This window comes from Enhydra lutris, unplaced genomic scaffold (genome assembly GCF_002288905.1).
Source record: "Enhydra lutris kenyoni isolate GAN:26980312 unplaced genomic scaffold, ASM228890v2 scaffoldscaffold27, whole genome shotgun sequence".
Lineage (NCBI taxonomy): Eukaryota > Metazoa > Chordata > Mammalia > Carnivora > Mustelidae > Enhydra > Enhydra lutris.
The window spans coordinates 14211897-14239656 of record NW_019154111.1 but is presented as its reverse complement, the minus strand read 5'-3'; the positions used below and the strand labels follow the sequence as shown (position 1 = coordinate 14239656).

The window sequence follows — 27760 nt, the reverse complement described above, 5'->3', positions numbered from 1 at the left end:
TGTATTTGGCATAACACTTCCAGTTTAAGTAGGCCAGAATATGAATTTCCTTAGCATTCTAAGAGGTCTTCCAAGTGGGGTTTTGTTGGGCTTGCTGTGGGCACTGAAGAAGAGCTGGTAATGCTTGGAGCCAGATCAAAGCCTGGCTGTGTGCCTTGTTTTCCTTGGACGTCCAGACCCGGGGGATATCATCTGTGTGCATTCTCCTGAAGCTACCAGTAACTTGATTTAAAAATGTAATATTTTAAAATTTCTTAGAAACTGTTAGAATCTGTGGCTTGTTGCAGGAAAACACAGAAGTTATGTTAGCTCAGTGTTGGGGCTTGATTCCTTTAAGGCACCTCTTAATTCTAAGATTTTGTCATTTCAACATAAGGATGTATATAGTCAGAAAAGAAATTGATGCCCCAGCTTGACTGTGGGAAAGCAATTGCATCGAACAATCTAGTGTCTGAGCAGGTTTAAATGAATTTAGATTCGTTCTGGATATACATAATGAGGTTAGGGTTATCTCATGAGAAGAGAAAAGGGCAGACTCTCCCTTATCTTTTTGTGTGGATCCTCTTTCTTACCGGGCACACCGCAGATTCAGAAAACTGGTGGTGTCCCGCATCTTTGAAAGGCAAGCAGAAGCCTTCCCCCATCTCAGCTCTGCCTGGGGCTCCCTGTCTTTCCGGGCTCCACAGGGATGTGTGTTCCTCATGAAACAAACCTTGCAAAATCCCCTTTCTTTAAAAACAAAAACAAACAACTAGTGCTCCTGCCTTGCTGACCTCATTACCTCTAATCTCCAAACCCATAAACACCAGTCCTTGATTAAAATCCTATCAGATATCTCTTGCTTTTACCTAGTGTGGGTTGACAGTGCCCTCCCTATTGCAGACATCTCTCTGCTGGAACCCATAGGAAATCTGTCCTGGCATTTCCATCACAGGCTTTGATGGGGAGGCTAGAACTTGCTCTTTCCTAGGCAGATATCAGTAGTCATTATTAAGAGGGAAACTGAAGTAACATTCTCTCTTGGTGATGTAGTTGTTGGGGTCCAAGGTGGACTTACCATTTCCATGCATTTGTAGCAGTGAATTGTAAGTGTATTTTGCATTTCCACTGAAATGCTTTCAGTAACACTGGGAAAGAAGTGCTTTTGTTCTCCTACTCTTCCTGTAGCCAGAGCAGCTCCACTTTTTTCCTGATTTGTAGATATTTTCCCACAAGATTTCAGTAGGTGAAAAAAAATCGTTTAAAGCTGTTTCTTCAAAAAAATACAGAACTTTTGGATAAGGTCCCTCCTCTCTGTATCTTTAATTGTCATTTGCAATACTGGTTATGAACCAAATGTGAAGACTTCCTCACCAGCACTTTGCATTGCTAAGTTAAAACCTCTGGCTTTAGGATTCTCAAATGGAAGAGCTCAGCACTACTGGTTTGACTGTTGGTTCTGATTTGTTAAATGTCTTAATAAAAAGCAAGTTTCATCTGTGTATACCTATGCAGGGAGGAAACGGGGATTTGAACTTGAGTATGTGTTTTGAAATTTTAAAACTAATATATCCTATCACAGTGTATAGATTACATGAGTTAACTGGTTCTCTAAGAAAACAGACATTCCTCTTCTGGGAATAGTTGTTGAAGGCAGGTTTATCTTGCATGTGATGGCTTTGCATTCATTTGTCTTCTCCATTCTCATTTTCTTGAGTGTATCCTGGGTCCCAGGCATTGGGGATAATAGTAATGAAGAAAAAAGATAATAGACGCAAGCCTTACAATGCATGTAATCTCAGAGGGACCGACATTAAATAACTTTAATAGTACCTCTGGAAATTGTTATTTTTCCCTATTTCTTCACTTTTCTTCCTGTTTTCTTAGCCCCTCCTCCTTTTTCCCTTTCCATTATTAACGCTGCCTGCCTTATATCTTTTTTTATCCCATCTCTCATTTCTATTAAATTTTCCCATGAGAGCATTTCCCTGAAATTCATCTCTTCTATCCGGCCTCTGTTCTTATCTTCTCAATAGTTTAATGGTACAGCTTTAAATAAACCAAGATTTCTCACTTTCGATCTAATGACCTCAAGTGAAATTTCTCTTTGAGTAAAACTAAGTCCTACTGAATATTGTGAAAAACAGCTTTGATTGGAAGTTTTCCTCTTTCCTTTACTGTTTAGTTGTAGAATTCTGTAACCCTGGGGTGCTGTTGGGTTTTTAACCCCAGTGTGCTGGAAAGCTGGCACTGGGTGAATGGTCTTCTGCCCTCTCTGCTCAGCTGCGTTACGTCATGCCAGCACAGGTTGGAGGCCAGCACAGAAAAAGGAGGCTATTCTTTCTCTTCAGTATCCTCATGGCTTCCTTTCTTTTTTAACCCTGAAAGTATACTCCCGGCTACATTTTGGGCTTGTAGTTATGTGTCATGGTCATGAGGTTGTTAATGGGATTCAGCACATGTCAGTGGGGCAGGGCAAGGGGGGGGTTCACTCTTGAGCAGTAGGGTAGATCAGCTATTGCAAGTGGATGTGCTAACAGGAAAATGCATTAAAAGAGCTGGTGTGGGGAAGTGATTTGACGATACAGCTGAATGTGGGGAAATTTAGCTTTTCCCTTTCTTCAGAAAAGATGATGCACTCAACATCCAAATAGCAGTAATCAATCTGCATTTAAAGCAACACAAATGGCCACTTCTGGAGAGCTGCATAATGTCTCCGGTTCCAGATAGTTTTCTCCTTCAGGGTATTAAGAGGATCTGCTCACTCTCTTTATCCTATCCTTCTCTTCCCTCCCTACTCCCATTCCTTCTAGTAGAACTCAGGCTATGAGATGTATCTTGATGACCAGTGTGAGGGTTTGGGGTACAGTTGGAACCCATTAGGTTTTTCTGCTATATTGTACACAGAGCCATGGGTGGTTCTACAGGTCCTGGTCACATAATGAACTCATGATAAATCTTCCTCGCCCAATCTTTTCTGTAATCGTTGGTCTGCTCTGTTATATTCATTCAGAGAAGTTCTAGAGTTAGCTTTCTAGATCATCTGGTTTGTCTGCATATACCACAGAGCAGTTTATCCTCCTCACTGTTCTCTTGGCTAAGAGGCACTGCTTTCTTAACACAACGCCTGAATATTTGGTTTCAAAATATATTTCAAATGTATTTTAAAATAACATTTGAAGATAATCATACTGGAAATGTAATTTTAATCCAAAATGAATTGTAACAGCAAATTGAGAACACTTGATCTTGACCATAGTCTCTTTTAAACATCTTACAAGTTGACTCCCTAAACTGTTGGTTCTCAAAGTATGATCCTCCAATCAGCGAGGTCATTGTTACTTGGGAACTTGTTAGAAATGTAAACCCACAGCCCCTCCGCCCCCCGTTTCCCCCTACCTGAGACCTACTGAATCAGAAGCCCTGGAGTTGAATAATGTCAATCTCTTTTAACACATACTTCAAGTAATTTTGATACACACTAAAATTTGAGAACCACTGCCCAACTCCTGACCACTGTAAAACAAATCGAAATAGGTATCCTTTTATGGAAGATTAATAATCTTTATTATAATTGGAATTAAGATCATGGTTCTAAGAAATAGAGAACAAGCCAGGGAACGGAGAACCTTTGGATTTCTTTGACTTTGCTACCTAGTAGTCCCTTCCCCGTGATCACAGCCGTGCTTGTTTCCCACCAAGGCAGTTGAATAGCTGCTTCTTCCCTTTGACTCTTGTCTCTCTCCCCTTCCTCATACTTGTCATTCATAGCTCCTAAGTTTGATTCCTTCTGAGTAGCCTCCACCAGCTCTTGGCTAATTTAATATGAAATCATCTTGAGGGTTGCTGTGCTTACTTGATTTGGCTCATCTGCAATGTCAGGTGGTTGAGTGGGTTGGAGAGCTGAGTCTCTATTACTGACATCCCTATCCTACTTTTTTTCTAATCCTTGGAAATCTCTCAGGACAACTGTAGTTCAAATAATTAATCACTGATACATCAATGTGCAGAATTTTATAGCTGCTTGTGAAGAGGAAATCCTCTTCATAGCTTTCTTTCATTTGCAGGATTCTTTGCATCTAAATTTCTTATAAACTCTCTCATGCACTTCTGTTTTATCCTAAGCTGCCCTTGACTCTCCCCCTCCAGCTTTGGGCACAGAAGTTGAGAAGGATTATTTCCCATTCCTCTTGCTTTTGCATCAAGTTCAGAGAGGTAAATCTCTAGTGGAATGGCAATGAATCTTTTCTAGTAGGTCCCCGTAAATGTAGCTCACATTGGAAAAACCATTTTCTAAACAGTGAGTCTGTTGCTTTTCACTCAGTCGAAAGATACATTAAAACTTTCTCTTATTTGTTCATATTCCAGTGACAAATATTTCATCAGGTGCATTGGGGATAAAAACAAACACGTGGTTTCATGGGGATTTGGATGAGCAATTAAATCATTACAAATATAGTTGTAAGAGTGGAGATATATGTAGGTATCTTGATGCATAGGGAAGAAGCACCCAAATCACAGCCTGATCCCGAGTCCATGAGGCAAGGCACGCTTTGCTGGTTCATCTTAGAAAAGGGAGACGGAAACCGGAGTCAGTGTGCATTGCCCTATGACACAGCAGTTCCACTTTTCTGAATTTATCCTAAGGAGTAATTAGGGAAGCACCCAACAGTTTATTTAAAAGTTGTTCCTCATGGCATTATTTATAATAGTATTCTGTTCACATCAACTTCTAGCAATAAGTGATTGATCAAGTTACGGAGCTTGCATCCATGTGATGGATTTATCTTCAGCTATTAGAATGATGTAAAAATTAATAACGTAAGGAAGCATTCATTTAATTATCATTTCTAGCAGAAAAAAAGATACTACAAAACTATTCCGCAGTTTTCTTAAAGTATAGGTGGACGGCTGTATGTGTATAAGTGCTTAGAAATTCTGTTAGTGAGGCTTCAGAATAAAATCATGGATCATTGTTTCACCACTATTTCTTCTTTTTTTTTAATTTTAAACTTTTATTTATTTGAGAGAGAGAGAGATTGAGAGAATGAGTAGGAGGAGGGGCAGAAAGAGAAGCAGACTCCTTGCAGAGCAGGGAGCCCGACATGGGACTCCATCCCAGGACTCTGGGATCATAACCTGAGACGAAGGCAGATGCTTAAACAACCATGCCACCCAGGCACCCACTGTGTTTTTTGTTGTTGTTGTTTTTGCTTTTGTTTTTTTTTTTTTTTTTCTTTTTTTTTTCTGATGACCATGTATTGTCTTTGTGTTCAAGATGTGGATAATTATAAAAACAAGGTCACTGGGGCTATCGTTGCTTCCAATCTCACCTTTCTTGAGGCCTTGTCCTCTCAAAAAGGCTTTAGACTACACAGCAATGATAGTCCTTTGGTCCTAATCTGGGCCAGTGAAGTTTACTTGTGCTTCCCATCAATCTAGCAGAGGGGTACTTCTTTTCTAGTAGTTGTCTGCCACAGATCTCACAATCTGTCCTCCCCACCCCCACGTCCCCCCTTTCCTAAGCACTGCAGATGTGTTGTCACACCTGGCACAATAGCATGTGTCTTGGTTTCTTCTTATATTAGTTTTAGATGGGATGATGGCTTAGGGTTCTTTGTTATTTGCTTTATTGCCTCATAATACCTATCTGACTCATTAGTCCGCCTACCTTCCCTTGACCGTAGGATTCACTTTTCTCATTTCCAGTCCCTGTACCTCCATCTTTTCTGTCTTCCTTATCAGTAATTCTGATTTCATTGAAAATCCAGCTGCACAATCTTAGCACCCCCATCTACCATTGTGCACCTGTGCCTGCTCTGTATCTGATTTTCTGAGCATCAGGACCCTGTTGCTTCCTCCAGCTGCCAAGGAACTGGTAGAAGGGCCAGAGGGATTGCTTATTGCTGCTGTGTTTCATTGATATCTATATTTGGTTCATGCTGAAACACTGTATTCATCAATGTGACCTGAAACACAGTGAGAGGTGCTTTAGAAGTTTAGCAAGTTATTTACTCTTTGTTCTGTTTTTTAACCTTTTCTGTTGTTTTCCTTTCCCCTCAGTCATCTATCCTGTGCTGTCTAGTAGGAGTTCCATATAATCCTGCCACTTTGTTCTGTTTCGTTGTTTATTTCATTGGTGGTCAAAGCTTTGCTCCCACTCACTGCCATTCCTATTGTTGCCCATCTCCTTTAGTCCTTAACGTACGTCTGCTTCTGCTCAGAGGCCAGGCTCTAAGCTCCTCTGCTTTGCACCATCCCAAATAGCAAAACCAAGGTGCCTAAGAACTGGAGCATAGATCATGAAACTGTATCCAAGAGAGCCGGCAAGCCCTACTCTCCTGCACTGCAGACACTTGGGCATTACCCGTGTCTCCAATCTGAAGTATTTTCAGCATTCCGCATTAGTCTGTCACGTCATTTACCCAGCTTTACTTGGCACACCATGATCGAACCAGATGACCCTGAGTTATAGAACTTAGGTGAACATAGCTTCTGTGTCAAACACCATAATAAATATTAAGGACAGAATCCTAACCCTCAAAGAGTCTACCTATAAGAAATAAAGAGTAACATGTACTGAACTTTGAAAGTAGTGTATTACATTTCATAATTGCCTGCTGAACTGAATGATACACAAACACTGAGATATAGGTGAAAGATAATAATTATATATATGAGAATATGATTTTGCTATCATTTCAAAGTATAGTTCATAGAGACTTCCGGCATACAAACTGCAGTCTACCTATGGCCCCAGGTTAAGTATTCCTGAAGTGATCATTGATATGATTGTGGTGAGATACATGTGGTGAGATAGTGGATACACTATGACTCTTTTCATTCTATAGTTTGGACCTGGCTAGGCACCTGTAATGAATAACTTACACAGAGGTCACATGGAGATAGTGGGCCTAGTTGGATTGAAAGGAGCAATATGGAAATCATGTGAGGACATAAACTGGGACCGTATGGTAGAGGCCCATGAAAACCAAGCATTGTATATTTCACTCGATGTCACAGGCTGATAGTCTTTGTTTTGGGTATAAAAGTAGGTCAACAAAATAACAGATTTTTATGGAGAAGTCATGCAACAGCATGTGCAGTGTCAGATCAATGTGATGTGCAGTATCAAAAGGGATTGGGTGAGTTTAATTAAAAATTTCCTGATGTTATCTTGGAATAAACTGGGGAGGGCCTGGCCCAGTAGAGTTACCAGAAGGCTACGTGAGTACAGTTAGGAAGGAAGAAAATATTGAAGGTAGGTGATGAAACAGAAGCAATTAAGGGACATTTTGGTTCCTAGATACAAGAAAGTGTTGTTAAGTGGAAATTGTGGATTCAGGATCTCCTGACCTCAACTCTGCATCCTCCCTTGCCTCTCACCCCCTATCTGTTGTATGCCACTTCTGCTTTCCATCACTTGGTTTTCTTTAGATCTCTTTAGTGTATGAAAGTAGTTCTTATGAAACCCTGTTGGAAGCTCCTATTCCCCCCAAAAATTCCCATGTGTGATTCTATCATTTTAGGGTAGTTTATAGATAACTCCCAAGATCCCAAGTGTGAAGCTCACATATGTCCCCAGGGTAAGAATTCCTGATCACTGTTCTATGATTGGGTCAGGTTGGATCTAACTGTAAAGCCTTAGGCTTTCTTTGTAATCGCTCAAAAGTATATATTGAGAATAACAATTTACCATCATTGAATTGGATTTAAGACTGTGGCCTAAAATATAATAATAAAAATTCAAAGATAAATCTAAAAAAAAAAAGACTACGGCATGTTTGTTGGCACAAGATGAACTGTTGTACGTTAATGGTGCCTTGGAGAAGCTTGGTCCTTAGGTTTTACTGCCTGAGCAAGGGACCTTAAATCCTTAGAGCAAACTCTATTCCTTGGCATTGAGAGTGCTAAGATTCTAGTCCTATGGTGTTGAGGCAGTGGAGGTAATCTCGCGTAAACAGTGTTCTTACCTGTCTTTGCAAAGTTCACGTTTTAACTTCTACTGGGGAGACAGTAGCATTCCATACATGACAGTTTCAAACTTTAAAGAAAGAAAAGTGTTTTCCAGTGATTGGAATGGTATTCCTTTCACACACAGTGGCTTCTAGATGCTTCTAGAAGCAACGTAGAAAGCTGAGTTTTTATCCTTCTTCTGCCCTGTTACCCCTTTGTGTATGTAGGTGGACATATACTCACTTTTCCTGTCTGGTGGTGATTTCTGTCCATTATTGACACCTCTTGGCTTTGCCATCTTTACACAGCTGCTTCCTGGAGACGAAAGCTTCTGAGAGAAGCAGGCTGTGTTCTGCCCCACTGCTTCCTTTCTCCTGGCTGGCCTGAGCACCAGCCTGCTTTTGTGGAAAGCAGCTATTAAGCAGACACAGCAGGAGAAGTTTAGAAGTCAGGAGTTTCATTCCTTGCCTAATGAAAAAGGATGTTGAGCTGTGGTTGCAGCCTACAGGGAGGAGAGGGAGTGTGGGGAGGGGAGTCAGGTATTTGTTCTGTGGTGCCAGTCAGTGGAAGCACACTGCTACCTGACTGGCCTCCCAGGCCTCCCAGCTTCCCAAACCCAGGGAAACATGGTTACATAAGATGTAGGGGCCCCCACTGAGAAGTAGTGACAAAGCAGCAGACTTTGGATCTCCACTTTATTTACCATTTATACAACAGTTAGTAGGCAGTCATGTTACATATCCTTAGAGTCCTGGAACAAGATGTATATTCTGTTTCCTTTGGCAAAGAACCACAGCAAGCCTGCCACTCTTGGTGCTCTCTCCTTTCCTCTTCGAGCTAAATGCATGGATTTCTATACTGGGTACTTCCCCCAGATAGTCTCTTGAGAAGAAGCTGTTGCTGTGGCATCAGCCTTGTTTCAGGCCAAGGGAGGTTTTCTGGAGATGCCTCCCAGGTCATTTCTGCAGCAGTTTGGGAACAACAGCCAAAGCAACCTCAGCACAGGGAAGGAGACCCACGCTGAATTAGACCGTGTAGCCAATTTCTCGGAGAGCCCTCATACCTGGCCGCTGGGGTCCAGTGTACCACTTAGCCTTTAGAGCACTTCCTAGGTGGACATTATTTTACATAGTGTTTGTAAATTATTCTTTCAATTTTTTCTCTTTTCTTAAGGACAGTGAGAACTGTTTATCTGCTTAGATATTGTGATAATAAAATACTGCTTTCTTGCTGCTTCTTGAATGTGTCTGAAATTGATCTAATTTAGCAGTCCTAAGTATGAAAAGATAAAGTGTTTGAAGGTTTTTCCAAAATTAATGCCTGTATGCAAATAAATGACTGATAGTATCCTTTTTAGGAACAAGGTAGAGCATGAAGAAGTTTTTCTTTTTCTCAAAAAATTTTTATTAAGGCTTAATTCTAAAGAATTTTTTGGTTTTTAATTCATGTTTTCTGGTTTTAGGGTATTATTTTTTTCTCCCTTAAGCATGCTTAATCTTGGCTAAGTCTTGGATTTCTGCTCTGGACACAGAGCTGCTTTGGGGTCACTAAAAGAAAGCAGAATTTTAGTTTATCACCTCGCTGCTTTTGCCTCAAGAACCTTTGTTTTCTAACTTACTGCTCAGGCCCTGTTCTTTTTTCCCTATAGTTTATGAGATGCTCTCCAGGCCCCAGGAAAGGCCACAAGTTCAGCAGTGCTGTGACATGAACCCATCTGTTTATAGGGCAGGTCCATTTATTTTGGTTGTCCTTGTTGTTAGAAGAGGATAAGGCTGTAGGCATTTCGTGCCCCCAGAGGACCTGCAGGAGGCTTAGCAGGCCTCGCCTTGGAGGAAGGTGAGTTACAGTCAGGGTGGCTCACCTCACAGAGGCTTCTTGTTCTCAAGGCTGCTCCTTCGAGTTTATGGTAGCAAAATGAGGAGAGCCTGTTGGTGGCACAGGATGTATGCCTGGCCAGGGTAGAAGAGTCAGGTCTGTCCCTGGCCTCCACCCATTGGTTTTCCATATAAGTCATCCTCCCATCCTCTGCCATTAGTTTGTAAATGCCAAGGTAATAGCAGCATACCTTGAGAACCAGCCCTAGTCTCTGATTTTTAACACATTCCCTGAATAATAAATCAGTGGACTAAATTGTAAATGGAGAATTCTGATCCACTTGCAATTTCTAAGGCTAAAGGCCTTGATTTGAATTCGGGAAGAACCGTGGGAATTCAAGAAACTCTGAACTGCTTTATCAGTTAGCAGCGCAGATCAGAGTGACTGTTTGGCTTTGTTTTTCTTATTAAACATCTGTACTTTCATTTTTTACCCTTGTCATGGAATAGAAAGTAGACAGTAAATTATTGCTGAATAGAAGGTGTTTCAGATTAGTTGAGTGAGAGATCCCCAGAGCTGAGGCAGGGGTGAGGGGTGGATGGTAACATCCCAAGTATATAAGAAGGAGGACTGTACCACTTTGCACTGGGCAACTCCCACTCCATTTGGTATATGTGAGTTTGATTTAGAAAGTTAGGACCTGAAAGTAAGCCCTGCAGAGTAGTGGCCTCTACTTCTGGTCATTAATAGTAAGAGCATGAGCGGGCTATGGTAGAAGTGTGGTTACTGCTGTGTAGTGTGAGGGTCCGACATACTGATCCTGGTCTGGGCAATTTTCTCTACACTTTGTCTGGAATTCAGAAACTCTCCAAAGGCTAGACAGGAGAGTGGGTACACCCCTGAATCTCTGTTTTTCATTCTCTAAACTCAAATATGTTCCTTGCTTTGGTATGCAGTGTGGCAGGGCATAGGAAGGTCTTACCTTGCGGTGTAGTGACCTGGTGAATTACCGATCAGTTTTATTCTCAGGTTCTTCATTGTTAAAGGAGTGATCACACACACTGATGCTGCTTCGACTTCCCGAAGCTACCGCTCAGGGGATTAGGAGATAAAAGATGGGAGACTGGAGCAAACCAACCAGTGATCAGATGTGTGACAGAGTTCCCCCAAATCCCTTGCTAAATCCGCTGTTGTTATAACCTGAAACTGATTTAAAATGAGGCTTAAAACGTAGTTTTTGCTAATTTTTCCCCCACTCTTAAAAAGACTTTTCCATATAGTGTTTATTCATTCGGGACAACTTATCTTTTTACCTAGGAGGAACTTATTTCCATTAGAATTGGAACACTAGCTGCATATTTTGCATTTAAAATGTTTCATGTGATTAAATGCAGAAAAGAAACATTATTACTTCTGTTTCTTAGGAGTGTGCTCTTCCAACTGGTTCTTCTTTTGTGCCTGGAACAATGCCTTTAATTTGGAAACAAGTTCAGGAGCTCTCTCTGATTACCAGGCACACTGTAAGCTGAAACTAGCAGCCAAGTACTCAGTCCTGGGCTTAGAAGAACAGGCTTGTCTTCTCCCCTCTACCGAATGCTCCTGCAGAGACTGGCTACTCAGAAGTGTGCAGTGTGACTTGTGTAATGACAGTGTGACTTGTGCAATTTGAACGACCTCTCTTCTCACCCCTTTTTTCCCATCCTCCCACCCCTTCCTAATGTGATTTGTATATTAATTAGGTTTTTTCTTCTTCCTTTACAGAGCTATTAAGAATGGCAAAGGATTGCACAGCAAGAAGGAAGTGCCTATCCACCGTGTCGCAGACATATCTGGGGTGAGTTGTGTCCCTGAATAGAGCTGTGTGGCTCAGAGGCGCCAGGAGCTTGGCTGCTTATTCACCAAAGGACTTCAGCTTATGTGTTTTCTATAACTTGTTTGTTTTCAGACACAGAATGTGAATTTCTCTAGGGCTGCTGCTTATGCATCTATGGAGATCCTGTTTCATATTCTGAGAAAGCAGAATTCAAACTAGGGCATAAAACCTCCTCCTGTCTCTTCACCTGAACTGTTACTGTGCTACTTTTCCATTCTTTCATTATGAGGAGTTAGAGATACTTCTTCCCAATCATAGTGAGAAAAAATTACCTTCTTTTTAAATCCCTGTTTGATGGGGCACCTGGGTGGCTCAGTGGGTTAAGCCGCTGCCTTCGGCTCGGGTCATGATCTCAGTGTCCTGGGATCGAGTCCCACATCGGGCTCTCTGCTCAGCAGGGAGCCTGCTTCCCTCCCTCTCTCTGCCTGCCTCTCTGTCTACTTGTGATCTCTCTCTGTCAAATAAATAAATAAAATCTTTTAAAAAATAAATAAATAAATAAATCCCTGTTTGGTTATCACTGTGACTAGTAAGTCTTAATGGAGAAAGGTCAAGTGTAGATTTTAGGACAACCTTAAAAATTAGTGGCTTCTTTTTCCTCAGGTCGTCTCTGAGGGGGAGGCATATGCACCCATCCTGTGAGCTAATACATACAGAGGATGTAGAGGAATGGAAGGTGCAAATATTTCTGAGCCCCCAAAGGGCTGTGTCTGAATGACAGCTGAGTGCATAGGACTTTACCCTTGCATATTTCAGATTTCTTGGCTGAAGACAATACCTGTGTCAGTTAAGAAGGTTTATTCATTTCTTCAGCAAGTATTTGAGTGCTTACTGTGCCTGAACTGCTCTGGGCACTAAGAATGTAACAGTGAACCAAACTGATAAAAATCCTTGCATGCAGGTGGGCAGGGGAAGTAGCAGTGTCGGGCAGCAGCAACTGCTGCGAAGAGAGGCAGAACCGACCAAGGGGAGAGTGAGCTGCCAAGGTGTTGGTTTGATCCGGGGCCCAGAGAAGGCTTGTTGGCTCCTCAGTTTACCCTCTGTTCCTGGGACACACACCATCCATCTCAACTCCATAGTAACTTATGGTTAAGGAGGGGATTCAGGTCATGCGTAAGGGGGACCACATCGCCTTGGGGAGATGACTGAGGAAGGACTAGTAAATCTTAGCTTTTGGAGACTCAGGGAGCTTGCCTTGGTCACCCAGAAGAAAATGCTTCTATAAACAAAAGCTTCTAGAGCTCACCCACAGCAGTGATGGATTAGAGTGTATTATCTTCTTGTTATGTTGTGTTCCCAAGCCTAGCTGAGACTTTGCTTATTGTTCCTTGTGATTGCTTATTATAAATGTGTCTGGCCAGCTGTCCCTTGCCCAGGTATAGCAGTACCGTGTTCATTTGAAGCAATGGGATTCTGTTGAGCTTTTCTTACTCTGACCCATCACTTCAGACTACAGAGTAAATAGTATTCCCTACATTGAGTGGACTTTTGTCAAAAAGTCATGCCTCTGTATAATGAGTGAGGTATGTTGATACACATTCTTTGTAGCTAAGATTCCTCTGAGGCCCAGAAACCTATTGCCAACGGCCTTCGAGCCCTAGGTGACTAAGATGGATGTGCTAGGGCTCCTCGTTAACAGGTGGGACTCCTGGCTTGCTGGTAATAGGCCTGATTCCCCTGTGGCTCACCTTGTCCAATTATCGTTGACATATGTGATCATTGCTGCGTGTGTCTCCTGTGAAATTATCTACAATATTTTCCTTAATATTCTTTTGTCGAAGATGGTGGAGTAATCAAAGGGCAAGTCTTTGGCTGTTCAACTGGAGGGAGAAGAAAGTTATAAATAACTGTTTTGGAAAATAAAACTTTGATGACTCTAAACTGGGGCCAGATGTGCCCATCCAAAAACTTATGTCAGGTCTGCATTCCAGGGCCTTCTAGAGGCTGAATTAAACCTTGGGGATAGTGGGATGCCTTTTGGCCTGTGGAGTTCGTGCTTTTGCTCAGACTTCCCATTGCCAGGGAGGGGAAGACCTCAGCAAGTTTTTGAATGGAGGCCCGCTCACCTTGGGGCTGGGCTTCTGGCACCTTCCAGCCTCGCGTCCTAATGCTCTGCTGTCTTTGAATCTCCCACTTACGCCTTGATGTGTTTTGGTGTTGTCTTTTATTCCTTTTTGCAGCAATGGTCTTTATGAAACTTGTTTTCAATTTTTTTCTTCCTATTTTTTTCTCTCCTCCTTCCCCAGCTATAGCTCATTTTCATACATTTCTTTATTCTCTTTTCTGTCTTGATTTTGGAGAATTGGTTTGCTCTTCTGGTATTAAAAATACATGTGAGTTAAATCTCCCTCAGTTATCACATAAATAAACAAGGAAAGCTTGAACAAGTGGGAGAGAGAAAGTGAAAAAGCTGTTCCATTTAAATAGATGTCAGAGTGACCTTGTCTATCTCCATCACACATGATTCAGCTCCGCAGGCCCTTTTTTTTTTTAAGTGCCCTCTGTAATAGAGGAACTTTGTCTCCCTGCTTCTAACCCCCGCTTCTTTCTGTCACACTGTTTTGTTAAGTATGTGTGTGTTGGGTTCCCTTGTGCCAGTTATGGCTTTTCGGCTTCTTGCAGCATGCTGGCGATGTTACTGTCCAGGGGACAGGTGAGTGTGTGGGATCAGACAGGCAAATCACTTAACAGGCAGATGAAGACCAAACACCCCCAATAAGAACAATGAAATACATTCATAATGGTTTTATAAAACTTTCTGAGTCTTTTTTTTCTTTCTTTCTTTCTTTTAACTGGGTCTTTCCCCAGTTCATTGTTCCTCCTCTCGGGTGTAGGTCATGATAAATGGAAGTGTTTGTTGAGCTGATGGGGTATGCAGTATGTGGCCAGAATAACTTAGTGTAGACCGGTATTTATGCATAATACCTCTTGTTATCCCAATATACATCCTTGGAATAAAAGAAAAGACATAAAAAGAAAAGAAAAGAGATCACGCTTTTGTCTCCTAAACACACTCAAGAAATATGCTATATAGAAGATCTTACGTTGTGGATGTAATTTGTTCTAGGCTTAATGGCCTAGAACAACGTTTAGAGTTGAGTCTCTTCCCATTGTCCGTATCTCCTCTCTTGCACTTTCAAAGATGATTTCACTGTGTAAAGGTCAAGAGTGCCTTAAAAGGCCTGGTACAGAGCCTTAGCAGGTGTTAAGGCCTGCATGGCTGACTTCTGTGTTAGGAAGGGAGTAATCCCAGCACAGGAGATAGAGGAAGAACACCTGCTTTGGGAAGAGAGGGAGGCTAGCCTCTGGGCAGTGAAACAGGGAGGCCTTTTCATATACATTCATTGGCTTCCCGGGACTGGACTGGATGTATGGGTTACTCGACATGTGTTTTCACTTTGTGTTCGTCCCTGCCATTAAAGCCTCTGGCACCACGTCCCATATTGTGAGCTTCTGACAGGTTTTTGATTTTTCAGAAATGTTGTGAGCTCTCAACTTTTGGGTGGTTCTTTTCTCTGTTGTTTTCTTGTTAACATAGATGATTTTTGCCACTAGTGTCCACTGAGTGCAGTGTTTTCCATAAGGTACACCGCATTTGCGTGTAACACCGACTGAGTGGACCCCACCTTTCGGATAGGGGTTTGTTTCTGCATCTTCTGCATCTGTTCTCAGGGTAACCACTAAGGAAAAAGTACTGCCAGTCTGGTGATTTGGATCCTGAAGAAGTTAATAATTTCCTTTATTTCTGATTTTTCAAGGTGAAGAGATTGGAATATTTTAAGTACTGGTCATTGTTTGTCTTTTCTGTAATCATCTGGTTTCCCTTTAGGCCAGGATGTTCCTATGAATTTGAAACCAACTAAGAATTTGACAGACTTGGCACTACATCTGATTTGATTTGGAGGATGGTTCTGTGGTGACTGCTTCACTTCATAGATTCACATTTTTATTCTTAGCGGGGTTTGTTTTTCCTCAATCCAGTCTCCCCTCCCTCCCTCACCAGCAAACAAAAGTTGGAATGTGCGTGTCAGTGGAATATAAGGCTGTTTCTTATCTTGGGTTTATTATTGTTTTTGCTGTAGTCTGTTCTGTAATAAATACGATCTCCTGCAGATATAGAATGTAAAACAGGCAATAAAATGGGGCTGGTGCGTGGCTTACTGTTCTGGTAAATCAGACAAATCAATTACTGTTCTGAGGAGCTGCCCACTCCTCAGGTTGCAGCCGGCACGGGCTGACTTCCTCCTGCACCCCCTCCACTCCTTCCTTTTCTGTTGGTGCGTGAGTAGTACTCAGTGAGTCACACTATCTGTTTCACTCTTCCTGTATTGCCCGTTGTGTCTGTTCTTTCTTTCCTGGTGCGTGAGGAGTTAGGGACTTTGTTTGTTGCCAGCAGTGCAGGAGGACAGAGCCAGGGCCAGCAGCCTGTCCTGTCTAGTCATGCTTCTGCAGGTCCCTCAGATGGAGTTTCCCTTGTCTGAACATCTCTGCCGCTTCGTGATACAGAGTCGTGCAGCTCCTCTGTTTTGTTTTTTTGTTTGTTTGTTTTTTGAGTTTTGGGGTTTGTTTTTTTTTAAGATTTTAGTTATTTATTTGACAGAGAGAGAGAGATCACAAATAGGCAGAGAGGCAGGCAGAGGGAGAGGAAGAAACAGGCTCTACGCTGAGCAGGGAGCCTGATGTGGGGCTCGATCCCAGGACCCTGGGGTCATGACCCGAGCTGAAGGCAACTGCTTAACCAACTGAGCCACCCAGGCACCCCAGCTCCTCTATTAATACTGCTGCTGCTTGCTTTCCTTCCTTGCCTTCAGTAAATCCCTGTGTCGTCTTTTCTGTTCACTGCTGCTTTGTTCACTTGGACTTTGGTTCCCTGCTCTTGTTACATGGGAACTTTCTCGTAACCTCTCCATGATGATTTTATTGGACATGTGTAGTATTAATGCTAAGAATTTCCTTAAAGCAGAGCTTGGAGTGATCCAAAGACTAGCTCTGGGGGTAGGAAGTAGAAGGTCAAATTTTTGGGTCCCTCTTGCTCTAGTATATCACGAAATGTATACTTGTTGAATTGACCAGTGAGACGCTAACTTGCAGACATAAAGGACCGAAGTGTTTCTTTAAAATAAATAAATAGGGGTGCCTGGGTGGCACAGTTGGTTAGGCATCTGACTCTTGGTTTTGGCTCAGGTCATGATCTCAGGGTCCTGAGGTCCAGCCCGTGTCAGGCTCTGTGCTCCTTGCTGATTCTGCTTCACACTTTCTCTCTGCCCACTCCCCCGCACCCCCACATGCTCTCTCTCTCTCAAATAAATAAATATATTCAAAAATAAATAAGGAAATGGGATTTTTCTCTAGCATTTTCTCCTGACCTTTTCCTTCAGCTCCTAGTTTTCCAGTGCTTTCTTATACTTGTATTGTCCTCTTTTCCTGGGGGTATTTAAGCTATCCTCCTTTTGCTTGAGGCTCTAACCCCTTTACAGAAGTTCTCTTTCCCTAACTCCCCCATGAATCTGGGCCTCCCTGGAAGAGTTAAGTAATAATATCCTTTTTGGCTAAAGGGAAGTTAAAACTGGTTTGCCCTGTAAGTGCAAAGAAGGTGAAAACCATACCATCACCTAGAGGCTTTGTAAGTTAGGTCAATGTGAAATTGGTTTCCTTTTCCATGTCTTCTGGCCCACATGTGTAGATGGTCTTCTTGCATTAATCTATAGTTTTTTTCAGCCACCTTTCTATTCTTTCTAATCACCGTACTTTAATGGCACCATTGCTCATTTTTTGTTTGTTGTTTTGTTGTTTTAATAGCACTTCCCTCTCTTACTCTTTCTTAGCCTCCAGTCTAATTCTGAGTCCCTTTTTTACCAACTACACAAGGCCAAAGCCTATGGTTTCTGCATGGTGGGCTTCTGTGACCTGGAGGGTTGTTCAGCGCTAGAGCTCCTTTCACACCATCGCCTCTGGCCCCCACGGCTGGGCTGTGCATTTGCCACCCTGGAGAAATCCCATAGGAACTCTCACTGGCTCCTGACCTTGCTCTCTAGGGCAAGCATGATGTGCTCCCTAAATATGGTGGCCCCCTGTGGGGAAGCATGATGAGTAGTGGTGATGGGTTCTTGTGGTTGTTTTCTTTCATCTCTCCTATATATTTCAAAGTTTAAGATGTTGCTAATCTGGGGGAAGATCTTGCTCCTCGGTTCCCTTCTTCCTCCGTCCCCACTCAAGGTTCTTAAACTTCAAGCGGACTGCAGCGTGCAGCTCCTTGACTTGGATTCTCACAGCACAGAAACATGTACTGCAGCCCTGTGGCGCAAGGTACCTGTGATTCCCAAGTGGCAGCTGCTCTGGAAGTTTCTTAGCTGCTAAGATGGATGGGGTGTCTTCTTTTCTCTTTAACTTTTTCCTCTCTTCCCCGCTCCTCCCCTCCAGAGCTGGATGTTATTAAGGTGACCTTGACTGTGTTGGGGGAGTTTGTTTCAGCTAGTTGCTCTCCCTGACAGTTGAGGGCATTGCTTCACTGTCTTTTTGTCCATTGTTCTTTCAGCCATAGTAGTCCTTTGTGGCCAGTTGTTCTTGTTTTTGAAGCTCTCGGTTCAAACTCCCCAGAACTGCAGGTATCCCCTTCTCCTTCTAACAAAATTTGAAAGCATTTATGCTCAGTGGGCAGAGGAGAGAAGTCTTTCTCAGACTGAATGAGTTTCTCAGTGAAACCTGGAAAGAAATGCTGGAGTTATTTCAAGATTATATTTCAGTGTTTACCACAGTTAGTGATGGTTATGTTTAAGGTACCTCCTTTTACAAATTTAAATCCACTCTTCCACTCAGTTCTGTTCCTTTTATGTCTATGTGCATGGTTTTGTTAGCCGGGTAAGTTTTGTTTGTTTGTTTTCTTCATTTTGCACCATAGGGCACTAAATTTAGGACATAGTACCTCATCTCCATTAGTTGGGAGTATCAGGAGAAATTGTTAAAGACTTTGGGACAGGCACAAAAATTACTCGGTATTCTTTCAGAGGAATTCTGGGTTCTGCCTGGTCAACCCCTTGGGGTTATCTGATTCTGTCGGGGTCTGCTCCTTTGTGGCCAGGCAGTCTTGCACCTCTGCAGGGAGTGTTTAACTTGTGAAGGCCTGATGTGATGATGCAGATGATTTCCTGCTTGTACAAATATGGTCCTATACATACAACATGGTTGATTTCCACCCTGTAAAAGAAATTATTTCAAATGTTATATTTTCACTCTGTAGTTTTACTCTACGGTTTTGCATCTTCAGTCAATTCATTTCAGCATCCTGGTTGCCTTATATATATGTGGTCTTCGGATTCTCTTTTGAATAGTTGTAGTATCTTCTTGGGTGCCTCATTAATTAGTGGATTAAAATAAATATTTGCTGTGTTCATTTTATATTTATTTGTATTAAAGTGTCACAATTTGGGGCTACCGGGGTGGCTCTGTTGGTTGAGTTGTCCAACTCTTGATCTCAGGAGTTGTGGGTTCAAGCACCACGCCGGGCTCCACAGTGGGCATGGAGGCTACTTTAAATAAATAAATAGTCATGATTTTTCCATTTTGGGGAATTATTCTTTAAGAGGAGAAACAATTGCAGAAACAAGAGAAATAGAATATCAATTTATAGATTGGGCAATAAGAGATCATGTAATCATGTGCTTTGAAAGGTCTTTGATTGCTTGCTGTATACCCAGAAATGTGAAGAGTCATTTCATTGTGAAAGTAATTCTTTTTTTTTTTAAGTTGTAAAGTGAATGTCTCTTTCATCTACAGAATGCCTGCTTCCATGCCCTGTACCTTACTTGGTCTACCATTATGTTCACCAATAGGTTTTTGTTGTGGAAAATTCAGGTACCCTAGCCAATGGAGGTAAAGAGATTGGACATTGAAGAGAGGGCACAATTTGACATTTGCTGAGTGTGTCCCAGCAGTGCAATTCAGCACCTCTGAAGAAACGTTTGATCAAGTGACTTGCCCAGAGGTGGAGCACGATCAAAGGCAGGCATTCGTTATTTGTTGCGTCTGATGATAAAACCTCTTCTTTCCAAAATAATCAGACTTGATATGTCCCTGCACTGAACTCTGTTTCAGGAAGTTTTCTGCCACAGATTTTTCTATTTCCCTTCTGATTCCTTATTTAACTATGACTTCACACACAGGAATGCATGCAAATGAGCCCCTTAGAAACAGGGTCCTGGCTTTCATTTAAGTGTCCTGAGCTCTAATAATACTTTCTACTTTCTTCCTTTAGCCAACAGAAAGAGAAAGGAAATTGAGGGAGTTCAGGAGCTTCTTCCAAACGAAGTGACACCTCTTCCCACAGGGAGCAGCCTCTAGATAGATTTGGGTATTGCTGGTTCATGCTCCTGAGTTTACTTTCCTGTTCTCTGGATGCATGTGGATATTGTTCTTTGATTCTATTTCATGGGTCCAAATTGGTTAAACGAGCCCATCACAGGCTTAGCCAAATGAATGTTAGGATATTTTGAAGGCAATTGATAAAATTTTTGATTCCCAGGTTCAGGTGTGTGTTTGGGTTGTCTCCTCTGTCTCGTGGCTGCTGAGTGATGTGATAGAACTTGAAATATTTCTAGCCAACCCTGGCTTCACTCTCCACTTCACCATCATAACTCTGCTTAGCCCTAGATTGAACTCGTTTTGTCCTGTGGCTATTGCTTATATAAACATCTCAAAGTAAGTCATTTTACTAACATAGACATTGTGTTTACTCGTATGTTAAGGCTTTATTTAGCATGCTTCCAACATATTCCCTACAGAATATGTTGTACAGAATTTTGGACTCTCTTTGCAGTGTTGATGTCCAGATAAAATATCCTTGAATCAGAGCGTAGGGTCAGCTTGAAATTACCTAGTAATTTTGTGCCTCAGTTCTTCAAGAAATGGTGTTCTCAGGAAGAAATGATAAAATTCCTAAGACAGTGTCAGGTTTGGGGGTGTCTGAGAATAAAAAGTTATTACCAAGGTTTTGAATTTAGAGTTCTGTTGATAATACATTACTGCAGCATGTCCAGATACTTCACCCACTGTAGAAACCATTCGTTTTCCTTTATGTCATTCAGTCCATGCCCATTTCAGTTTCTCAGTGTGGACTGTGTTATTAATTAGTGTTTCTTGAATGGCATTTCTTCTTCTTGGAGGACTCTCTTCACCTCTCCTGACCATGCCTTTCTCCTCCTTCAGGGCATGTTCTTTCTTCCAGGCAGTTTCCCCTTTCTATCCTCACTGCCTTCTGCTCACGCCTTTCTTGGGCATTTACATAATCACTTACTACCATGATTTTGTGCTTATTGGTGTATTGATTGGTAACTATTCTCAAGTTGACATGTGCAGTGATTTTCTGCACTGGTTTCTAAACTCCTAGGGAAGGGAGGTCTTTTTTTGTATCTCTTCACAGAGCCTCGTTTAGATTTGATTTGCCAGGTGGTGACCTAAAGCAATATGATACTATGTTCAGAAGATTATGTGACCCTGACTGCTAGGTACAGGGTTAACTGTGCTGGTTGGTACCTAGAAGTGGACAGGCTTGTAGAAGGATGCAGTGGAAAGGGTGCGTATTTACTACAGTATAGTGGCAGTGTGGAGTCATGATCTGTAGCATGGGTCCAGTATCAGATGAGCCAAGCTCAAGTCCTGGCTCCACTGCTTATGACTTTGTCACCTTGAGGGAGCTATTTAACCCCTCCATGCCACAATTTTTCCACTGTAAAATGAATAATAATGGCCCTTATCTCATTAGGTTATGGTGTGATCAAATCCCTTAGTATGTGTGGAGTACTCACAGCCGTTGACACGACAAGAGCTCAGCCGAGAGCCCTGGTTCACATGGTGGTGATGATTATTAGCAAATTGCCGAGCATCTACTGAGCAGATAGAAAGTCCTCTATGCATGGTAACTACCACTGCCATCATCGGTTGTATTTGTATTCTAAACTCTTTATCCAATTCAAGTCCCACATCATAAACCTCCCTCTTCTGAGTACTTTAGCCACCCCTTTATCTCTTTAGACATTTAGCATATGCCATCTGGCCTGTTTTTTTAAATGCATTTGTCATGTTGAGTCAGTGAATGAATGATCAGACCATAAGTATTTATTGAGTGCTGCTTATATGTCACACACAATGCTGGGTATTGAGGATATGACATTGAACAAGACAGTTACAGTCCTTACAGAGCATATGCAATTTTTCTTTCTTTCTTTCTTTCTTTTTTTTTTTTTTTAAGATTTTATTTATTTATTTGGCAGAGAGCACAAGCGAGGGTGCAACAGGGAGAGGGAGAAACAGGCTCTGCACCCTCCCCCCAGCAGGGATCTGGCTGGGGACTCAATCCCAGGACCCAGAGATCATGACCTGAGCCAAAGGCAGACACTTAACTGACTGAGCCACCCAGGCGCCCCTGCAATTCTTTCTATAATTACGCTTGTGCTAGTGAGTGTGTATACTCAGGGCCAGAGCTTATTCCACATGGTAAGACAAAGTCTTTTAAGTGATTATAAAGTGAGGTCTAAAGAAGGAGTCCATTGAAGATCTTGTTCAGGGCTAAAGAATCAAACTCTATACAGAAAGGTCTTGGTAGGAAGTTGCTTGCGTCTAAGAGGCAAGGCCACTGTTGCTGGAATATTGAAGATAGTGATTGAAATTAAGACAGCAAATGATTGAAACATTTACTTTGTGATCCTTGAGGAGAACTTTTGAAATCTGTCCAAAGAATAATGAGAAATCATTGACAAGGGAGAGACTAATTAGGTCAGCATTTTATAATTATGTATCATCCCCTCCCCCACCCTACTGCCTCCACCCTGGCTGCTGCCGGAGATAGACTTGAGCAAGAGTGGCTTTAAGACACTGGTTACTGGAGTACTGAACAGTAGCTGGAAACTGAGGCTGTGACAGTGGATGTGGAAAGATAAATTTGAGATCTAGTTTGGTGGTAGGACTGGTAGAATGTGGTCATTGCTTGCATCAGGGGGATGAAAGCGGGCGTCATGCGTGAGCACTCTAAGTGTCTGACTACAAACAACAGGTGATTTGGTGGTACTGCTTTTCCCATATGGTAGATACTGGTGGTGTAGATTTGGGGGGGAAACTAAGAATTTCTGGACACGTTAAAAGTGAGATACCAGGAGCCATTCAAATGGTCTAGGGCCCCAAAAAGTTGCCTGGGCTTCATGCATGAACTTAGGGATGTTGGGTATATATGTGGTGTGAATATACAAAATTCCCAGAGAATATCAAGAGAAGAGCCTCTAGGCCAAGCCCTTTATCTGCAAAATATAAAGATCATACATTGTTTGGTGGGTATAACCCACCAAACAAACGTAAAAAATGTGTTTCCTGAGCTATCAGAGGAAAATCCTAGTAACTAAGAAGAGAGAGCCTTACAGCACAAGACTTAACCATGCTGCTTCAAGGTGAAGAAGGATGAAGATTGAGAACTATCCAGTGGATTTAGCAAAACCAGTTAACTGGTGACTTTAGAGCAGTTTTTGTTAACTGAAGGGGCATAGGGAGCAAGAGTGAATTTTCCCAACTGGATTATCCCCAGGAGCAATGTCTTATGGCTCTGTGCCATCACAGTTAAGAGAGTTTCCTAAGAATAGTAAGTAGATAAATGTATGTAATCATGGTGTCTGTGTGGTTTTCAAGAAATTCAGGGCATCCATAATTACCTGTGTACTCTTAGAGAAAGATATGACAATGATGGGAGATCCTCCAGATTCGTTTGGATATGCTGATCAAAACTCCGTCTGAATTCTCTGCCATCACTCATGCATTCTGGGGTGCATGGTTTCCATTGATAAGCTAGATCCTTAGGGTTGTACTTCAAGAACCCCAATACAGTATCTACATGTGATTACATTAAACCAGAGTTGTAAAGTCACTAGGTGAGGCAGAGTTAAATCTGTATTTTTCTTCAGGAAGAATTAGAATTTCTCGGTACATTTCTAACTACCCTTTTCTGTAAGGGTAGTTTTATTACAATTTAAGCCTATTATCACTGTAGAAAATGTTGAATTTGGCTCTTAAACAACTGGGGAGACAGTTTTCTGACCTGAGTAATTTGTGAGTTTATCTGGGCAGAGCTGAATCAGCACTGAATGTTAATGTATTTTCTTTTGAAAACAAAAGCTTACACATTTTTGTGCCACAAATTTTCTGTCAAAATTTTTTATTTTAAATGCATCAAAAAGGGGGCGCCTGGTGGCTCAGCGGGTTAAGGCCTCTCTGCCTTCGGCTCAGGTCGTGATCCCAGGGTCCTGGGATCGAGCCCCACATCGGGCTCTCTGCTCAGCAGGGAGCCTGCTTCCCTTCCTCTCTCTGCCTGCCTCTCTGCCTGCCTGTGATCTCTGTCTGTCAAATAAATAAATAAAATCTTAAAAAAAATAAAAATAAAAATAAATGCATCAAAAAATCAGTAAGCCAAAAAGAAGAAAATGATCTCTACTGCTACCATCAGAATTTTGTCAGTAAAAATACATCTGTGTACCAGAATACGGGTTTTTAAAATTTTTCCTCCCTCCCCTCCCCTTTAAATGATATAAACTGTTTTTAGGACAGAAACTTTGTTTAATTCTTAACTATACCGTCAGTGCCTTGAACAATGCCTGGCACATAGTAGGTGCTTAATTGCCTTTTCCTGTTATATTTTTGCACATGAATGTCTTCTTGAACCATACTTTTAATGTCTACCTAGTCTTCTGTCTTCTTGATGTACTGTAATTTATTTCGTGAGCTTCTGGATATTTATTCTTTGGAATATCCAAGCTTTCTGGATATTTATTCTTGGATATTTATTTCAGTTGTTCTTTTCTTTCAGAAACAACATTTTAGGGGCACCTGGGTGGCTCAGTTAGTTAAGCGTCTGCCCTCCGTTCAGGTCAGGATCCCAGGGTTCTGGGATCAAGCCCAACATTGGGCTCCCTGCTCAGCAGGGAGTCTGCTTCTCCCTCTCCCTCTGCCCCTCCCTGCTTGTGCTCTCTTGTTCTCTCTCTCTGTTTCTCAAATTAATTAATTAATTAAAAACTAAAAAGAAACAACATTTTTATTTCTTTAGCTAATTCACAGTCTGTAATTATTTTCTTAGAGTAGTCCCTTATGTGGACACTTATACCAAAGGATACCATATAGTTTTGTGTTTTTTTAACATCATCATTTATAAATCTTTATTGAATGAAATGATTAGATTTTTGGTTTGATATATTCTTCAAAACCAATCATTTTCTGTCTTAATTAATAATAAACTTATGCCATAATAGTTGTCATTTTTCTCCATGTCTCATAAACTAGAACTTTCTCCTCCAAATTTCTTAGTTATCTATTTTATTAACTCTTTAAAAACATAGGGCTTTATAACTGATTAATAACTGGACTCTACCTCTGAAACTAATGATACACTGTATGTTAATTAATTGAATTCAAATAACATAAAATATTTTAAAATGTAGAGCCTCAAGAAAATGAATTAAACCTAATAAAAAAAGCTTTCTTTAAGATTCATTGGACCTAAATTGGTATGTCTCCAGGTGAAAATGAATGTTCAGAGTATTTTAGGGGGTATTGGAGTTATTTTAATCCTCTAACCTTTTATAATAAAATTTATTTTGATTTTTTTAAAATTTTATGTTACAGGTTGCTTACTGATTTTTTTCTTTATCCTTTTCTGAAGTTGGGTTCTTTTCTCAGGTGAGGTAGAGTTTAGCATGACATCAATTTCCTTGCCCCTGAGTTCTTGATTTGCCCATGAAATGAAACTTTTGCTTCATCAGACTGTCTTTTAAATTCTTTACTCTGCACATATTATTTTAATTATCTCTGAAGCCATTTTCTGCTTCTGTAATAAATTTTTGCCTCTTCCCTATAGAAGAGACTTTGGAAGTGATAAAAATTGATCTGAAACTTTGAAAGAAAAAAATGTATTTCAACCCTATTGTTTTTCATCGTGGCCTGGTAGTTGACATCCAGAACAGGAGACCAGTTAGTTGCTTTGTTTCAGATTCTCACTGTCACCTACCGTATAAGCTGTGCTTTTAGACCAGTCACATGCCCTTTTTCCAGAAATGCTCAGGACGTCTGTGATGGTTTTCCAACAAAGATTCCACATTTAATTTTTAGAAAAGGAAGAGCACAGTTGTTTTAAAGATTTTATTTATATGAGAGACATGAGTGAGAGAATGAGCGGAAGGGAGAGGAAGAGAAAATCTGAAGTAGAGGCTCAGCATGGAGCCTGACGTGGGGCTTGATCTCATGACCTGAGATCATGACCTGAGCCTTGGACACTTAACCTGAGTTGGACACTTAACCTACTGAGCCACACAGGTGCCCCAACAGCACAGTTGTTTTAAATGTAAATGGCCTTTTTCTGTTGTCATTGTTTGTAGTTATCTTTACCAGTTTAACATAGAAACGTTTCCTTTAACTATTTTTTAATCAACTTAATTCTGTATTACAAATCAGATGTCTACAATCTGGATAAATTACATGTTTTTTTGAGAAATATTTAACCTGAAAATAATTGGAAGATATGTCTTCCAGTGTGAAGTTCCTCTAGATACTTTATTACTGTGCTGATGAATAATGAAAGGAATTTATCTGTTGACTCAAAGTATTTATGGATAGTGTTTTTCCTGACTGAAACTACAAAAACAATACCGTATTAACTTATCTGACCTCAGAGAGAGAAGACATTTTCTCCATGAAATAAGAATAGGATTTTTTTTTTCCTAATGGAAAGGAAGTAAACCAAGAAAGAGGAAGTTGTGGATCTAGGAAACATAACCCAGGATAGGATGGAAAGGGAATTTCCAGGGTCTTTGTGAAGAGAAGGCCCAGGGTATCCATTATAAAGCAGGCTTCATGGGCCACCATGCAGAAGTCATCAAGAGAAAGAAGGGGAGCACTTCATGTAGGGCTATAATTTGCAAAGTCTTAACACTGAATATCAGTTTAAAAAAAATTGTAATAATCTGTTGGGAAGTTAGAGTTGGAGAAATGGGGAAAGGGACAGTTTGGGACGAGGGAAGGAAGGTAGGGTTTATTTTTGGAAACTTTTCTGGACCTCACAAATTACGAGTCATAACTTTGAGATAGTTCTGTGGTTTGGCAGACTTGACGAAAGACATCCCTTGGCATACCATCTCGATGAGCTTCCCACCTCATCCAAGTTAGAGAAAGAGGATTGAATATCGGAAGAAAGCAAGCTTGGATAGTTGATAGTTTATTCTAACTAGGTAAATACTTACTTATCCACTTTTTATATGAGGCACAACATATACCACCATCTGCTCTTTCTGTGCTAAAGTTACAGGACTAAAAAGGTCTTGTAGAATAAGCCAAAGGCATTGTATTTCCTGTTGATGATAAAATGCAGATTTTTCCACTAAAAGGCAATGACTTCATTTCTAAAGGTTAAATTGAATGGTTATCACAGTATAATTTCAGCTGGTTAAATTTGGGAAATTGAAAGTCATTCAATAAAAGAATAATCTCTGAGCTAGTATAGAATTTTCATTTGATAAAGAAGTAGATATTATTTTATTCACATTAAGCCATATCACATGATTTTATTTCAAGGTAGAAAAGAAATGTCGGTCTGGATATGTACTTAGTAGTATTTTTTTTCTTCATTTGAACAAAATATTTCCTCTACATAGCCAGTTGAGGATGGTATCATGCTTTCCTTTAGCCATTGCCTAAGAATTAATACTTTCTTATACTGCTTTTGGGAAACCAATAAGATTTTTTTCTGTGCTGCTCTAACCTCATGATTTTTCTCATCTAAACTATTTTCTGCTTGAATTTTTAAAATACTTTAATTCATTGAACAGTTAGATAAGGCAGTTTATCTGAAGCATGAAAAGTTCTTCATTTTGAACTTGTAACTCTGAGATACTTACAAATTAGTTGACTAGGAAAAAGGTTTTCTTAAGTTAAAAATTAAAATTTTGCATAAGCTACCAATCTAGGCCAATTTTTTTTTATTTTTAAAAATGTAGGTTTAATTTATGGGGCGCCTGGGTGGCTCAGTGGGTTAAGCCTCTGCCTTCGGCTCAGGTCATGATCTCAGGGTCCTGGGATTGAGTCCCGCATCGGGCTCTCTGCTCAGCGGGGAGCCTGCTT

The 27760-nt window shown here is 41.0% G+C and overlaps 1 protein-coding gene across 1 annotated transcript in view; it reads left to right on the top strand.

Moving 5' to 3' along the window:
• LOC111152030 (staphylococcal nuclease and tudor domain containing 1) overlaps positions 1 to 27760 on the top strand; it is a 413353-nt gene that overhangs the window by 226075 nt on the left and 159518 nt on the right. Inside the window, exon 14 of the mRNA XM_022510305.1 lies at positions 11512 to 11584. Within this exon, the coding sequence (XP_022366013.1) occupies positions 11512 to 11584 (73 nt within the window). The remainder of the gene's footprint in view (positions 1 to 11511; positions 11585 to 27760) is intronic.